At 37.5% G+C, this 17,164-nt stretch overlaps 2 protein-coding genes across 4 annotated transcripts; one reads left to right on the top strand and one right to left on the bottom strand.

Moving 5' to 3' along the window:
• Positions 1-5,604, bottom strand: LOC145769631 (uncharacterized). Of its 3 annotated transcripts, XM_082581302.1 has the most exons (8): positions 5,329-5,604; positions 4,997-5,060; positions 3,098-3,343; positions 2,666-2,759; positions 1,942-2,195; positions 1,384-1,610; positions 890-1,049; positions 1-498 (listed from the first exon to the last, which is right to left on the bottom strand). In XM_082581302.1, exons 3-6 carry the CDS (start codon positions 3,153-3,155, stop codon positions 1,516-1,518), a joined length of 501 nt encoding a protein of 166 aa, XP_082437428.1. In that variant the 5' UTR covers positions 3,156-3,343; positions 4,997-5,060; positions 5,329-5,604; the 3' UTR covers positions 1-498; positions 890-1,049; positions 1,384-1,515. The 3 variants fall into 3 exon arrangements, with proteins under 3 accessions (XP_082437428.1, XP_082437427.1, XP_082437429.1); XM_082581301.1 differs by lacking the exon at positions 4,997-5,060; XM_082581303.1 differs by lacking the exons at positions 4,997-5,060; positions 5,329-5,604 and having other exon boundaries at positions 3,098-3,528.
• A 797-nt stretch (positions 5,605-6,401) lies between these two features.
• LOC145769497 (uncharacterized) lies at positions 6,402-8,495 on the top strand. The gene is made up of 4 exons (XM_082581145.1): positions 6,402-6,507; positions 6,612-6,709; positions 7,225-7,459; positions 7,957-8,495. The coding sequence occupies exons 3-4, from the start codon at positions 7,248-7,250 to the stop codon at positions 8,462-8,464; spliced, it is 720 nt and encodes a 239-aa protein (XP_082437271.1). The 5' UTR covers positions 6,402-6,507; positions 6,612-6,709; positions 7,225-7,247; the 3' UTR covers positions 8,465-8,495.
• The last annotated feature ends 8,669 nt before the right edge of the window (positions 8,496-17,164 follow it).

Here is a 17,164-nt window from a genome sequence, read left to right as displayed (position 1 = left end):
TATTTATTCCATTGTCATTTCACCACATCATGTGATAACGCAAAAAACATTAAAGAATATACGACTGAAAAGAAAATGAAGAGGTAGAAATGTGATGAGAACTAAAGAAAGGTAAAATGAAAGGAAGGGTGAAATGAATATAGGGTAAAGTGAAAATGAAATAAAGTAAAGGTAAAATAAAATGGGTGAAATGAATATAGGGTAAATTAATGAAATGGAGGGTGAAGACAATCACAATCGGCTACTTCCACTGGTGGATAGAAACATACTGATGCAATGATAAAAGTCTACTCCAGAAAACTCGTTTAAATAAATCGTCAAAGAAAAAGTAAAATCCAGTGCTTATATTCTTTTCCTTGAATGCTTCTTGATGAGTGCGTTTTTCTCTCTTGGCTCGATTTCCGTCTCTGTCTCGCGAACCAACCAACCATTTACTTAAGGCCACCTCTAAATCTTTCAATGTACACTCGGCTGTGGGAGCATTAGCTTTCGCAGCACCTGCAACAATACGCTTGTGGTAACGAAGTGCAGCAATATTGAGATTAGTAAATATGTCACTCAAGAACGTATTTAGTAAATGTATCGATTGAACATCATACTACTGTAATTAAATAGTGCAAAACTTCATACAGTAGAATTCGGCAATAGTGACATTCGCAATAGAGGCAATTTTTTCAAAGTCCCATTTTTAAAGTACAGTAGCATTGGCTATAGTGTCACTTTTCCGAAGATACCTTGCGGTGTCACAAAAGACGAATTCTACTGTACGCTACATCAAACCAAGTCTTCAAATTAATTTGTTACGGCAGTAAAATTTCTTGTATTGATGGCTATGATATAACGTAAGTAAATAAGATGATTGACGGTGATCAAATAAGATGTTACTTACTAAATAATATATGGTACAGAGGTGATGTTCCAAACGCCTTTTTGTTGTTGCGACCTTTCAAATTGCAGCACATGGCAACATCGTTACACATCAGAAACGACATTGCTCTCTTTACAAATTCGTACACTGTTTCGCCTCCAACACGACGAAGCACATTAACCTAGAACAAAATAGAAAATGTTAATTGATTTTGAATGCTTGTTGAGATTCTTTAAGAAAATCAGAATTTTATTTGGACCTTTTGAGCCAGCATTTAGTATACTTTTTCTGATTCTACTATGGCACCTTTATAAAAATAAGTCTGCACAATCTAGCACCACTTAACCATAATACTAGCATAAAAAGTATCACAGTGTAGATGTTTTATTGTTGATTAATGGCACTGGGTATATGGTTATTAGTTATACTGCCATGTGTTTAGCATTTCTTAACCACTACATAGTCGATACCAACACAACTGGTTAAGAAATGCTCGTTCAGCAAATGTTCCTTACCAATGTTTCCTGCAGAGTTTCATTTTCCAGTTTTTTTCCAGCTCTTCTAAGGCTTGAAGTGAAACCACAGGAAATTTCATATCATTAGGAAGCTTTTTGTCATGAACAACCGATGGACTTCCAAGAGCTGTTTTAACCAGCGATGTTAAATCTGACAGATTTTTTCGGATCGCGACAACCTCCCTTGCCAACTTGGTTATTAATCGTTCTGCAGCGCGAGTGTTTACCTGAAAAATAAAAGTGTCAACTAACTGCTTGACTGCATTGTAGGTTGAACATAGAAAAATAGTAAAGCGATATTTTCAACAACGAAACTCCAAGAGCTTTTGTGCTGAAGCCTACAATGTCATTATGCAAGTCAAATTTTACCTTTTCCTGTTTATTTTTTGATTTGCACATGACGATTGTCAAACATAAAACCTTATGCAGTGCAGAATTTTATCTCTTAGTTTCTAAAATAGATTGCTGCATTGAGCACTTTATTTGCAACAGCTACATTTTAAGCTCCTCTGGAATAAAACATATGTCACGATAAACACAAGAGCTGATTAGTCATACTTGGTGTCCTTGAAGAATCCAATACACGCTTCTGATGTGGAGATCCAGAAGTTAAAACTCTTGTACTTGAGTTCTTTTCAAAAGAAAAAGAACTAGCACCTAATTCAGCAAACGGCACTTCTTCTGGAGAGCTACGAGGTCTGGGACTTGAAGTCATGGGTGGTGGAATTAAAGGAACAGGAACCTCGTTGAACGATAAAGAGTTTTCTTCATCCTCTTCACTGCTCGAGTCAAAACGTTTCTTGTATATTTTCCTACATATAATGAAACATTTCATTAGAAAAGCTCTGCATCTTTTTGGCATAAGGGTTATACCAGAGCTCTATACGCGACGAGTGATGGCATAGCAGTGTGTTGCAAAGTTAGCAGCCTACATGACCTGAAAATACTTTTTTTTACAAAACTGAAGTCGCAACTGCAAGGCAGAATAGTTATTGTAAAGAGACATTTATTGAGCAAAAGTGATCCTACTTAAATGAAGTTGATCTGCAATGAATAAGCTACAAACGGTTAGAAAATCAAGGGACTGTAAGATATGTAACAACTTTCTATGTAACAATACGCAACAGTTTCTTCATTTTTGATGTATAATAATTGTAAGTAAGTAGTAAAAAGTTGTAAATAAGATGATAATAATTGAGCTAAAATCACTTTTCTGGATACTTATGCATACTGGTACATATTACATTGTATCATATATCTATCTACAGTCTACACCTCTCACCTTTTTTTCGGTGCCCGTGATTCATTGACATCAGTGTTAATGTCAGATGAGTACTCAGCTTGCTTTTGTTTTCTCAGTGCACGTTCGTAGGTACCTGAGTAAAAAGCGTTAACAGCTATAGGCATGCTTATCTCAACATGACTTCACAAATCAATGATAAAAATTTGCATGACAGGCAAGTATAATAAGCAGTTGGCTATTTTTCTGACACTAGTGTTGGCAGATAAGGAATTTTGCACTATTTTGAGAAAAGTTATGCCATTGAAGACAAAAACTTGTTATGTTAGAAAATTTTGAAGTCCATGGAAGAAGCAAAGCCTGTTACAAACTCTGGCAACACCTGCCACGAAACAATGCTGTTATCACACAAAGCTTAGCTAGCAATAAAATACACCACACCTACTACAAGTTCAACAGCATTTCTACACTTACCAGCTTTTCCCAGGACTCGAATACCAAATTTTTCCCAATGTTGACCTGGCGGGGTCATGTTTTTCACAAAACATGATATTTTGTATGATTTGGCTTTAGTTGGCCAAGCACATTGATCTTCTTAGGGCTGCAGCCATGATATCGGAACTATTGCAATGTCAGTTGTGTTGACAAACTCCACTATGGCATAATTCATAATGACAGTTATGGTACAACGCACAAGTTGAATTTATATGTTCTAAATTCCTGAAAAAAAATGTCGAGAACAATCAGATATGATAAAGTATAATAATAGTACAATGTTAGATATTCATTGGAGTTTGTTTCAATCAAGTATCTATAAAATAAAAAAAATATTAATGACACAGACAAGTTAGTTGCAAAACATTTTGGCCAAACGTATAGACCGAGACGCCGCCAGCCCGCCACTGCCTAAGGGTGGTAAAAGACAGACCCCTGGAGTGGCAAATAAGGTTCACACAAAGTAGAAACAACGTAAAATTTAAATTATGATTGTGTACATAAGCAGCTCCTGGGGCAAAATGCTGTACTAAACACAAAACAGTATAATTCAGTTGAGTTGGTAAGTAATGATATTCTACTGCCATTATAAATCAACGATTGACAACAAAGTACAGCTAGACAGCACCAGTTAATTGCATAATACATACCGTACCTTGATAAACTATTTTATTAGTCAAATAAAAAATAAAAAGCTCAAAATCAGTGAAAATATTGGCATCAGTGATTTTACATAAATTCATATTGAACACACTGATTAGTTTTCAATCATCTGTTTATAATGTAAAAACAGTAGCCTTCATGTAACATTACAAATAGGCAGCGGCTATTTGACCGGCTCCGGTCTTTTAATCTGAAACATTATTTGACCGGTCATGATGTCATTATACAGGCACTTTTTTCTTTTTCTCTTTCAAAGCAAAAGACGAGAAAGTGCCTATATAAGTTCTAAATTCGACAATGTTATTCAACTGAATCGGTGGCGCGTACAATCTTTCTCGGGCTGGTGCTCCACAGGGAATGAGTTCGATACTACCTGGATGCGTTCTTTTTTTTTTAACTAAACTTTGACCCGAAGTGACTCAATCGTTAGGCTGCTGCATTTTTGTGGTCAATTTTTAATCTGAGTAGCTTACAGCCCAATTTTTTATGTCTTTTCACATATGAATAATAAAGTTAAAGTATTTTTAATTTGCTGGAATTTGAGAATTTCTTTGGGTAATTTTCCGTTCATCATAAGAGGATGTGACCGTGTTTGCCGAACAACGCATTACATTTTTGCTCTCAACAAGTTAGAAATTCAATAGTTTTATTCAACTGAATCAGCGGCGCGTACGATGTTTGTCGGGCTGATATCCCCAAGGGTATGAGTTAGATACTACCCAGAAGCATTTTACTTCAAACTAAATTGCCTGCTAAAAACACTGCCTAAAAGTAAACTTGAGAGCAAAAATGTAATGCGTCGTTCGGCAATGATAATCCAGGCCTCTAAGCTCGTTTAGTTTTCTGGGAACTAAGTTTGGCCTACCAAAACTTCTACCCGGAGGCCGAATTCTCGCACCCAGTAAAATATTTGCTAAAAATTTGTGTTTTTGCATTCATTCCGAAGAAACAGGGCAGACAAGGCCCTGAAACATATTTGCAGTTGTATTTAAATGTACTGCTTCCCAAGTAGGTGTAGAGCTAATATTCGAGTATTTATAAGTTGCCAGTGACGCTCAGACTTTGCTTTGTTTATGAAAAAAGATTGCAAATATGAGCGAAAAGAAAAACATTTTATGTAAAAATGTGAGTGGAGACAAAACTTTGAAATACCAACACAAGTAGATAAGTGTTAGCTTGTAAAAATGTAAAAGTGGGTGATCAAACATGGCTTACCGGCGTGGCAGTTCCAGAGGCCATTGAACGACCATGGTTGCATAGAGCTCAGAGGCCTGATATTCTGACAACACCAAAATATTTTAGTACTTAAAATGCATTGTTAGCAAGCTTTATAAGTAAGAAAAATACGTAATTTGCAGTTGCATTAGATCTACAACTAGACATTTAAATGACATCTTAATAGTATGAATTTTGGTGAGTCCTACAAAATACCTTAGTTTACTTTATGAAACATACCGGTAGGCTACCGGTATAAAACTTGCATCACACAAACCTAGCAATAAAATACACCACACCTACTACAAGTTCAACAGCATTTTTATACTTACCAGCTTTTTCCAGGACTCCAATTCCAAATATTTTCCAGTGTTGACCTGAGGCCCTGAGGGGGTCATGTTTTTCACAAAACATGATATTTTGCATAGCTTTCCAGCTTAGGGTTTCCGTTAAAGGAAAAAAAAGTGAGCCATGTTTCTAATTTAAAGTTTCATAACTGATATTTGTTGAAATTTTACGCGGCAGCGGCGCGGCTTTGTCATTTCAACCTTCCACGCGGCGAAAAAGTCAAAAGCGGCCGCATACAAAATTCGTCATTTTACGATGACTCAACGTCTGCAGACGCTGAATCAAAAAGGAAAAATGACGGGTTTTGCTGTCGGCAGAACAATTTTTTCAGAAAAAGAAGCATTCAATTCAATTTATTTTTTCTTTGTCGGGAAACAACAGCAATGATAAAGTTACACTTACAGTAGTGAACCGGAACAAAACCAACAAAAGGAAAGTAAAGGATATCATGCGCTGCTTTTTTTCTTAACTTTGGTTCTCGTTCTCTCCTACGTAACTAAATTTATTACGTCATCAGTCTACCAATTTCAACTGGTTTGTCAGCCCAACGAGATATAACACAATGAGTGGAAACTCACTCTTCTCTTAGTGTTTCTCTTTTATCTCTCTCGTTTCCTTACGTAGTTCGTTTCATGGTTCACTGCTTGCACATGGAAGGCTACAGACTGCGACCGTACGGGTGTACGGCGTGCTAAGAATGCACTAAAGCAAGGCTAAAGTGACGGCGAATACCACGAAGCAATTGGACTGTTCCGACCATAGTATTATTGTTAGGTGGTTTAAAAGTTTATTTTCGTTACCGCTTGTCTTTTCAGATTAAATTGTGTGAAATTTTGAAGTAGGTTAATCAGGATGTTACAGGTCAATAAGCAGGGTAAATACATAGACTCTTGCTAACAACAATATTAAATTAGTATAGGGTAGCAAAGGTCTACGAAATACGATACAAAACGACTGACTGTAGGCTATCTGGTTATCAAAGTTTATCTTATCCAGCTATAAACAACCAACAGGGCTAGAAGAAGTTTGGCTTTTTATAACAGTGCAATGTAAAACAGTTCTGATAATTTAACCGTCGAGTATCTTGTGGAAATAATCGAAGATGAAGAATTTCAAAGTATTCCCATTTCAACGAGCGCGTCTACAGTGCAACGTGAATTTGGGTAAGAAAGCGTTTCAAAGGACCTCGCACCTCTAATTAAATTGTGCAGTTGTGTGTTGAAAGCTGAATAAAATTGTTTGGATATATTATCCGGTATTTTTGCAGATGTCACTTATGTCCGAAAACTTACAAAACCAACGGGGGATTGCGTTTTCATGTCAAGTCAAAGCACGCTGGAAACACATGTAATAACACCAGAAAAGGTATGGTACTACAGTTCCGCATATTACCTGCCTGTAGACCGGCAAGACAACTTTATAGCCTGAATCGTCCATTTACACATTGTTTCTACGTCTGGCGACGACGGATCAACGTTAAAATCTGACTGCAGTCAGCCACTTGTGTGGAAGAATTGCTGTGGTAGGCATATCCAGTCTGCCAATTTAAAACATATCTCAAATATTGCATCTATTCAACACCTGCCTACGTCGAATCGACGTAAAAAGGGGAAATTGTTAGACCACATTCCAGACGTCAAAATAGCAAAATGAGGCCCCTAATTTCTTGAAACGGAGGCCCATACCCCCTTCAGGTTGCAACTAAGACATCATATATCGCGTTTTCGTTTGTAGAGGGGGCATTGGTCACCCTGACCCCCCTCTTGGAATTTGTAGACAAGTTTCCTTTTAGGAAACGTATTGTGGTACACTTTCAAAAGGTGCTACCGGGACATCCGCCACGACATGTAGTATTCATTACACACTTTGTATTTTTTTAGTGTCTGAATCAACAGTACAGAAGATGTGGTTACAAATTGGTGGTTCACTTGATAACTTCACTGATGCAGCTCTTCAATATTACATTCGTGCATTCGAATCCACCACAAATGGGAGCGAACTTTTTCACAAGTTTAGCTGTGATGCAATTGAAGTGATCCCAGGTTTATTTCACGGAAAACTTCAACGTATGGAAGCAGTGGAGCAAACAAGAAAATTGTTTGATGTGTTTCTGAGGTAAAAACCAAACATATAGTGGCATTTTTATTCTATACCGATGCTATAGCTTGTTTAACCAATGTAGCTTATCAACAGTGATTTACATTTATTTCAATCATGTCTGGTACGACGAACGACAGTTCTGCCAGATTTCAGAAACTGCCTTCAATGATTTATATGCTTATCCAGTGATCTCGTGGGATTGCTGTTGACTGAGCCAATCCCAATCTCTCCGTTTTATCTTCAAGTACGAAACTTGTCTTAATTCAGTCTGTATTTATTGGTCGATATCCAAAAACTTCATATAAAGTCGCCAAATAGATAACGCAATTGTCTATACCAGCCAGTAAATGAGACATACTCAAGATGCATAAAACGAGGCAAGATGCATATTTTAACTTTGCCTACATTACCGTAAAAAATAGCACGAATTTACAATTTGTATACCATTAAATACTCTTGCCAGCATCTATGTTCAATACACAAACATTAACGTTTGGAAATTTACATTTCAGAGATGAAAATAGCAAAGTTTCACAACAACAACAAACGACTAATACGGTGCTTACAACTGATGAAATACACATAATAGAATATATTGGGGGATACGTGTTACGAAAATTGAAGCGCAGTGCCACAGATGAACAACAAGGCATTTTGTCTAAACTAGAAAGTGACACCAGTTGCACAGCGGGTTCATCTATGATTGACACACTACAAAACGACGAATACGGAACATTACTGAAGCCAAGTCCTACTCTGATGAAAATTTTGCTGAGGCTGGAAGTGGATTTTCGAAAACATTTCAGCTTTTGTAATACAATGCAGACTGTGTTTAAGGAGATTGATATAAACAGTTTGTATTTATTAACCAACGACTGGGACATTGTGTCATATATTGTAAACCACATTTGCAAGCTATATTTTAAAATTCGTACCTATCAAAAAACGAAGATTTTAAAGCTCAAAGTCATTGGTGATGTTCAGAAAAACAACATCAGTCTGCGTAAAGCGTTACAGTAAAGACACTAATGTACGGAATATTGCTCGTTGTTTTACAATAAATACCTAACAACTAATACCTAAACATTAAATTGAGAGCCGCTCTGATATCAATCATTCATTAATCTGAGCGGGATATAAATGCTATCATTATTATTATTATTATAATTTCACGATTCAACTAGCAACAGTGCAAGACTATAGCCTAAGGTTTTAAAAACATTGTAAGACTTACGACGCTAGTCTAGACGGCTTATTAGAAATTCAGGTCCTTCAAAATTGATTAAGTTGCTGACAGGCTAACAGTAGCCTGGCTGGGTTAACTTTAGGGCTGCACTAGAGTTTAATTTTAGGCTTCTGACAATAACATAATGTTAAATAATAGGTTGAAAATAGCCTAAGATGTGGATAGCACCTTACCCATGGTACAAATCTATATTACTAATTAGCCAAGCACCTTAGGCGGTGAGATAGCTCAGTGGTAGAGCTCAACGCACATAAAATCGAAGGAACATCCCATCTAAAACTCTTGTGATGTCCGTTTAATCTACTGCGCAAGTGTCTGTAGTGAAGCGTGACGGCCGACACGTAAAACGGAGCAAAAAGAGGAGTTTCCACTCATTGTGTTATATCTCGTTGGTCAGCCCATATTAATATCACGTCAAACCTATCAATTCTAAAATAAATTATATTTTTTACATTTTGTTAAGCTTTTGCATCTTTCAATGACGTAAAATCAAAACAAAACCAAATTTATAGGACATCATCCTAATTTGTTGCTTTTAGAGGTATAATGTAGAAGAAGAAAACCCACTTTAAAACCAGCAACAACCTATGCAAAAATATATACATCCATTTTCGCATAAAGCTTGCATTTGATCGTTTGTGAAACCAGCACACACAGCTACATAAATTAATATGTAACTTGTTTAATCAAAATTCTTAACATGTTTTGTGTTTCCTATCATAACCCATGTTGGATTAACATCAACAGCCCATGTGTAACCCACGAGCCTACCTTCCCGCCATAATCCCATGGGGATTCTATATGGGCTTGCTAGCTGGGACAAGCATCTGAAAGTGTTCATCTGACATTTTGCTGCGTTTTGGTTTCGATATGTCTTTGCCCATTGAAAACATTCTTTCAACTGCAGCGCTGGAAGGTAGGATTGGTGTGTTGTAGCGAAAAAAAAACATTAAAAAGTATGCGTTGACGCTATGCGCTAAAAAAACGTGAAAACTTTACGGCGTAGCCTCAAGCGACAACTATCCAAAAATATGTGGCCGTAAGCGTTAGCGCAAACAAAAAGTCTACGGAGTAGAATTTGCGGCGTACACGTAGCCTACGTCTTTGGTGTTACGAGAGTTAATGTGTCGCAGAAACATTTAGCAACGTCTAACACATCACAATAAGGCGAGATGTGACAAAAACACCCTCTACAAACACTCGTACTGCTGTAACACAAAGTTTCATCTTCAACAACCGACTGTCCAGCGTAGTTGTGAAGACATGTTTAGTGATAATTCATGCAGAGTTTTCAATTTCTCGCGCCTCCCTTGTGAGCCTCACGCGCCCCCAGTTTAAGAACCACTGGTACATGGTGGCCATGCACTGGTATAACGAAACTACGAGAACAAAGAGGTGAATTCAATTCAATTTATTTTTCTTTGTCGGAAAACAACAGTAATGATAAAGTTACAAATAGTGAACGGGAACAAAACCAACAAAAGGAAAAGGTGGCAAAACTACAAAAGTTTAAAACGTGCATGCGATGCAAATTTAAAGGTTACGTACACGAAAGTAAATTAAGCACGGCCACCAAACCTAACAGTTTAAAGTAGATGAATTAGTTGGAAGAACCAGTTGGCTCCACATACCTAAAGCAACTGGAGGTGTGCCAGTTGATGAAACCATGCGGGGACGACTGAACCTTACAACCAATATAAAAAAGAAAAATCAACAACACGAGCATTTAAGAATAAACAATGAACATACGGCTTATTATTACATATTAAACATATTACATATTATTTACATATTACACATAGGCTACAAAATACTATGTACAGTGCATCGTTTTAAGTGAAATGGAGTGTTCGCAGCAACCACAGTGGAGTGATGTTGAATAGGAATTGATAACTGATGGGTACAGGAATTTAGATTAATTAACTTATTATTTGAGCATGATATTAAACTGATGATCATGAATGATGAAAAATGTAGTGAAGATGATATGAAAATGGTCTAGATGGCATGCGGGTGACTTCGGTATCGGAGCAGGATGGAGTTTCTTTGGAGTTTTTTGAAATGAATTTCCAACCAAACTTCTGGAGAGTCATAGGCTACAGCTTCATTGTTGAAGTACTCTTGTCATACAAATCTACACAACAAAGTAACAGAGAGTTATAAGGTTCTGTGAACAAGTATATTATACGTAGTTCGGCTAATTAAAGGCGTATTGCATTGGTAACATATTAGCATCTAATAGCAGGCTTAGCAGCCTATTGAAATTGAACAGTTTTAGGTGGTGATGGCAGATGTACGACAGTGACAGCTGTAATAAGCTAAGCATATACTATACTAGGTGTCAAACAGTAGTACTTGAAAGATTAAATGTACAAAAGTGGTATCTATTACACAATGGACGTATGCTAATCGGTTTGATTTTTAGTTTGCAGATGGGTTTTCAGCTTGCTGCTGAATAATGAAAAGGTTTCGATTTCAGTAATGTGTTTAGGGAGATCGTTCCAGACTTTAACTCCACTAAATTGGATGGATTGTTGGGTTAACTTTTTCGAGTAATAGGGGAGAAAAAATCGATTGCTACTTCTAGTTGATATGTGATGCAAGTTGCTGTTAAGTTGAAATAGTGAGTTAAAGTTTTTAGGCAGTTGATTATGTTTTAGTTTAAACATGAATTTGCCAGTTTCGATGGTATAAAGGTTATCAATTGTGAAAAAACTGTCAACATTGCATTGTGGTTCATGCTTAGTGATCATTTTTAAGAATTTGTTACAAATTTTTTGCAGTTTGTTTACAATGGTAACATGACCATGCTTCCAAGCACTAATGCAATATCTTAGATTGCTTTCAATGAGAGAATGATAGAGAGAAATCAAATTCGCAGTGTTTAAGTAAGGTTTAATCTTGCAGATTATTCCGAAATTTTGACGCAGTTTTTGTAGCAAGTGAATCATATGAGATTTCCATGACAAATTTTCATTCAGTAAAATGCCTAGGAAACTAACAGTGTTAAGACGTTCAATGAGTTGATTGTACACAGATAATGTATGGGTGCAGTTAAAACACTTTGTATTATTATTATTGTTAAATAAAATGTGCTTAGTTTTATTTACATTAAACGACAGCCTATTTGCTGCCAGCCAGTCTGTTACATTTAACATTTCCATATTGGCCAGTTCATAAAGCTCGGTGATACTGTTACCACATAAAAACAAATTGGAGTCATCAGCAAACATTACAGATTCAGAGTGTTGTAAGCTGTTACAGAAATCATTTATATATATCAAAAACAGTAAAGGTCCTAGAATTGAACCCTGGGGGACCCCGAAACATATTTTGCGTTTAGTGGACATTGATTGAGATATTTCTACTGCTTAAAATCGGTTTAGTAGGTAACTACTGAGCCAGTCATGGGCTGCCCCCCTGATACCATAATAGTAAAGCTTGTTTAACAAAATTTTGTGATCAATTGTGTCAAATGCTTTAGACAGGTCTAAAAATATACCAAGGGTGGTTTCTTTTTTTTTCAAATGCATTTGAAATTTTACTAACAAGATGCAAAACTGCGAGGTTAGTTGAATGATTTTGTCTAAACCCAAATTGTTGGGGGTAGAAAAAGTTATGGTTTTCAAGAAAATTATACACTCTGTTATACATTATTTTTTCAAGTATTTTAGAAAAGGAAAATAATAGACTGATGGGGCGGTAATTACTACAGTCTTCAGTTTTGCCTTTTTTGAATATGGGTATTATTTTAGATGTTTTAAATGCCGTTATAAATTCACCGTTAGTTAAGGATAAATTGAAGATGTGGGTAAGTGCTATGATTATGTTTTGTGGAACAACTTTTAATATCTTTGTTGGTATTTCATCTATTCCACAACTAAGTTTGGATTGAAAAGAAGAAAGAATTTGTTTGACTTCATCAGCAGAAGTGGGGCGTAAAAAAATGGATTGACTGATAGGATTTGAAAGATAATCTGAAAATTTGGTACTTGTATTAGGAATTTTATCCACCAGATTTGATGCTATTGAAGAGAAATATTCATTGAAGTAGTTAGCCTTATCAATATTCTGTATAAGTACTTCATCACCTTTAACAAGATGGGACTGTTCATTGCATCTGGTTTTACCTAATAATTGATTTAAAATGTTCCAGGTTTTTTTCAGGTTATTTTTGTGCTTTAACAGTAAAGTTTTAAAATAGTTTTGTTTTTTCAGCTTTAGCGACCTGGTATAAAAGTTTCTTAGAGCATTGTAGTTAGATTTGTTTTTTTCAGAAGATTTTCTAAGATATTTTTTGTATGCCAGTTGTTTCATTCTGTGAAGATCACTGAGTTCATGATCATACCAGCCTTTTGTTGTTACATTTCTTACAGATTTCACTGGAAAACTGCTTTTAAATACTTCAACGTAATTATTGAAAAGCATGTTATAAGCTACATCAGTGTTGGTTTCATTCATGATGTTCGTCGTAATTCGTCGTACGCAATTAAAGTTTCTTCGTTTTACATTCTTAAACTCCACACTAACGTAGCCTACCAAACTCTATTGTAGTTTGTTTAAGGGAAACGCAAATTTCCGTTTAGTCTACATTTACCTGAGCGTAATTAAAATGACTAAATGAGTAGGCAGCTGTTCTGTAGATTAAATTACCTGTTGCGGATCGCCAGAGTTGCTTGTCGGCTGTTGCGTAATGGTTGTGCTAGTTCTTTGCGTTATCTTATATATATTTGCTAGTTCTTTGCGTTATCTGCTTTTTCCTTCGAGAAAATAACTTCCCTTAAATACACAAGAAAAGACGACGTTTTTTGCTTCGTGCCGCCATGTTCGTGCCAGTTGAAAGATTAAGTGAGGAACTACTTACACTCTCGGACTGGTGAGCTTAGCCTATAGGCTACTCGAAATAGCCTACAAAAATATTTTTAATAACAGTGATAATGTCTGACTGAAATGTATTTTACTAGAATGTCATAGTGAAGCTCAATTGCAATTCTGGATCTGCTTCATGCTCGAGTCGCATATCTAGTTTTAAAGAGTCGTTTATTCACTCGCTGTGAAATGTCGGCTATTGAGTGATAGGGAAGACTCATGTAAGTTGGCCCACTCTAAATAGTTTTTTAAGTACAATAGGTATTGCGACGTATCATTCGCATACCGAGAAAATGCAGTTGAAACTACCGTATCACCATGTTGGGAGGCTCTAGCAAGCAGTATAAACATGTGAGCACGATTTTGTATGAAAAATTATGATTTTTAGTTTTTTTGGATTTCAGAATTTTTTAGATGTCGAGTGAGTTTTTTCTTGCTGTGTAAAAAAGGTTATTGTTTGGTGAGTGCAACTCTACTCTCTAGGGTAGTAATTGTTAGAAACGATTCCCCGCCCATTTAATATTATTGTTGTATCTCTGCTCCATTCTATTTTCATGCTTGAGTGACCCGGCCATGCATTAACAATTTTTGCTAGTTGATCTTTCTTTTTACGTTTTGGCATGGACTGGAGTGGTCATTGTTTTATAAATCTGGAGAACTGGAGATTTGGAGTGACTAGGGAATATGTAAGAATTCGGTAAGCAACTGTTTGTTTTGTTTTATTATTGTCGTTTTCAATACACCATTTCTTCTAATAAGTAAGGCCTGCACTTTATCCAGTCTAGGCAGAAAACGTTTTAGACATCATTTATAAAACATACCTTTGCTTGGTGCAAGGTTATGCCTGTCTAGTTAACTCTAGCTAGTTGTGTAATTTGTTTGTTATCCTAGGGTAGTCTTTTCAGGTCTGCCAAGGATTCATTTATGGTATGTGCCTTTGTCTAGCTCACTTTAGCTAGTTGTGTAATTTGTTTTGTTATCCTAGGGTAGTCTTGTCAGGTCTGCCAAGGATTCACTATTGGTTTGTGCCTTTGAGCCTGCCATGCTGTAAAGTTTGTTTGAATTTTGTAATTTGTTTGTTATCCTAGGGTAGTCTTTTCAGGTCTGCCTAGGATTCATTTTGTTGGTGTGTGCCTTTGAGCCTGCCATGCTGTAAAGTTTCTTTGAACTTTGTAACTAGTTGTTTGTTATCCTAGGGTAGTCTTTTCAGGTCTGCCAAGGATTCATTTTTTGGTTTGTGCCTTTGAGCCCGCCACGTTGTAAACTTTGTTTAAATTTTGTAAATAGATCTTCACTTTGGGCAGTCTTGTCAGGTCTGCCAAAGATTGAAGCTTCTAAGCCTGTACTCTGTCAGGCCATTGTTCTAGTCAGGTAGAACTGGTTACCGTTAAACCCTGTAATTTTAGTAGGTTGCTTACTGACATTCTCCGTAACATCGTGAAGGTCAATTGTCACCTCACCAAAGGTAAGTACCATACAGATTTTGTTTTTTGTAGCTTGTATATTGCTGTGTGTTAATTATGGCTCGTAAAAAGCCCAAGCAAACTCCAAGACGGAGTAAGCCAAATGGTTATGCTAGTGGCTCAACAGAGCAGCATGAGGCCGCCTCTAATATTAGTGGTCAACATGACAGTAGCGAAGAGCTGCCAGGTCTTGTTGTGTTAGAACAAGAGCTGGTTGAAATCGAGCTTGGCATAACTTCCATCGACATGGAGCTATGCTCAAGTGATGATTTCCTGAGCTCTTCTGAAGTTTTGGAGGTAAAGAAAAGATGCCTTGAACTTCAAAGGAAGCTCTCCCTTAAACGTTTAGATTTACTCAAATGCAAACCACAGCAATCAGGCTCAATAGAATCTAGGATGAACCGTATGGGGGAAAGCATTTATGGTTTGCTTGAAGCATGCTCTACCCTCATTCGAAGCTGTCGAGAGCAATCCAAGCGAGTGTCACATCAAACATCATCGGTAGTTATGGATGCAGGCAGTGACACAGGCAAAGCTGCTGAGTCTAGCAGTCACGTGACACCCCGTGAGAGTGGTGTAAAGATACCACCTGTAAAAGCAGAACAGGGTATCCTTCAGGGCAGCAGTAGTGCTAGTAATATTCTTAATCCTTACACATCTCCCTTTCGCACTGAAGCTAATAATAGTAGTGAATTTCCCATCGTCGTGCCTCAACCCCAGCTCAGTGCAGGGTTTCAAAATGTTCATGGTCCTCGGTTGTCGCTGGAGAAGTTTGACGGCAATGTGTTAAAGTTCTTTAACTTTAAAAGGCGTTTTGAACGATACATTGAGTCAAACTATCTAAGCTTTGAAGATCGCATCGCCTTTTTGGAGGACAATTGTGTAGGCCAGGCCTTGGAAGTAATTTCTGGCCTGAGTTGCTTGCAAAATAGTGAAAGAGCATATGGAATGGCATGGGATAGATTGAGAAAAAGGTTTGGCAACCCTGGAAAACTCATGGCCAAAGTGAAGGAAGATTTGCTGCAAGGACCCCCTATTTCAGAGTGGGATGCGCCGGGCCTCACAAAGCTTTGCGACAAGATGTATAAGTGTGAAGTCAGTTTCGATGGCTGGGGTAAGTCCCATCTTTTAAACAGTGATGAGGTGCTTCAACGGCTGTTCCTGCGACTTCCTTATAAGTTAAAGGAGCAGTTTGTTAATGTTAATCACTTGGGATCGGACTGTGCCACGTTTGGCGATTTAAGAGTCTTGGTCGAGGATGCAGCCTCTCGAGCCGACAGCCAATATGGCCATCTTATGCAACCAGGCAAAGATGTTAAGAGAGCTCTACAACCAACGATGGCTCGATCTAATCCGCAAGGTGGCTACAAGCGTGCTTCGGTTTGCACAACCCAAGAGCAGATTTCCCAATCTGCTAACCATAAGCAAGAGTCCTGTTGTTTGTGTGCAGAGTCGCATGCCCTATGGAAGTGTGAGATGTTTAAACAAAAGCCTGTTGCAGAAAGAAGAACCCTGGTGCAAAAGCATAGACTGTGTTTTTGTTGCTTGAGAGCAGGCCACAGAGTGGTTGATTGCAGATTTAAGAAATCTTGTGCAACGTGTGGATCGAGGCATAATTCACTTCTGCATGTAAACCGTGTGGAAGAGGAAAGCCCCTCTGCTCTGAAGAAGGGCATCTCAGCAACAACGTCCGCAACTGTGCCAGCAACATCTGGGACAACAATTTTTAAGGTTTTGCCAGTTAAGGTATGGGCTGGGGACCCCTCCAACTATACCTATACTTATGCTTTTATCGATGAAGGTTCTAGCGTCAGTCTATGCTCCTCAAGCCTCGTATCTCGCTTAGGGGTTGCTGCGACAAAAAGCAATGTGGAGTTGCTGACCACCAATGCTGTCTCCTTTCATGACAAGAAAATTGATTTTTTGGCTGTGCAGGGAATGGAAGAGCAGGCTGTGTTTTCCGTTGCAGATGCTCTGGTGATGGACCAGATTGTGGATGTCAGCCACAGTATTCCCACCGAAGCACTTAGTAGTGCATATAGTCATTTGGAGGACTTAAAGTTCCCTGAACTAAAAGATAGGAAGGTTGAGTTGTTATTGGGCAGCGATCTTCACCAGGCTTATCTTTTGCAGGAAGTTCGT

This window comes from Aplidium turbinatum, chromosome 4 (assembly GCF_918807975.1).
Source record: "Aplidium turbinatum chromosome 4, kaAplTurb1.1, whole genome shotgun sequence".
Classification (NCBI taxonomy): Eukaryota; Metazoa; Chordata; class Ascidiacea; order Aplousobranchia; family Polyclinidae; genus Aplidium; species Aplidium turbinatum.
This window is presented reverse-complemented; position numbering and strand designations above follow the sequence as displayed.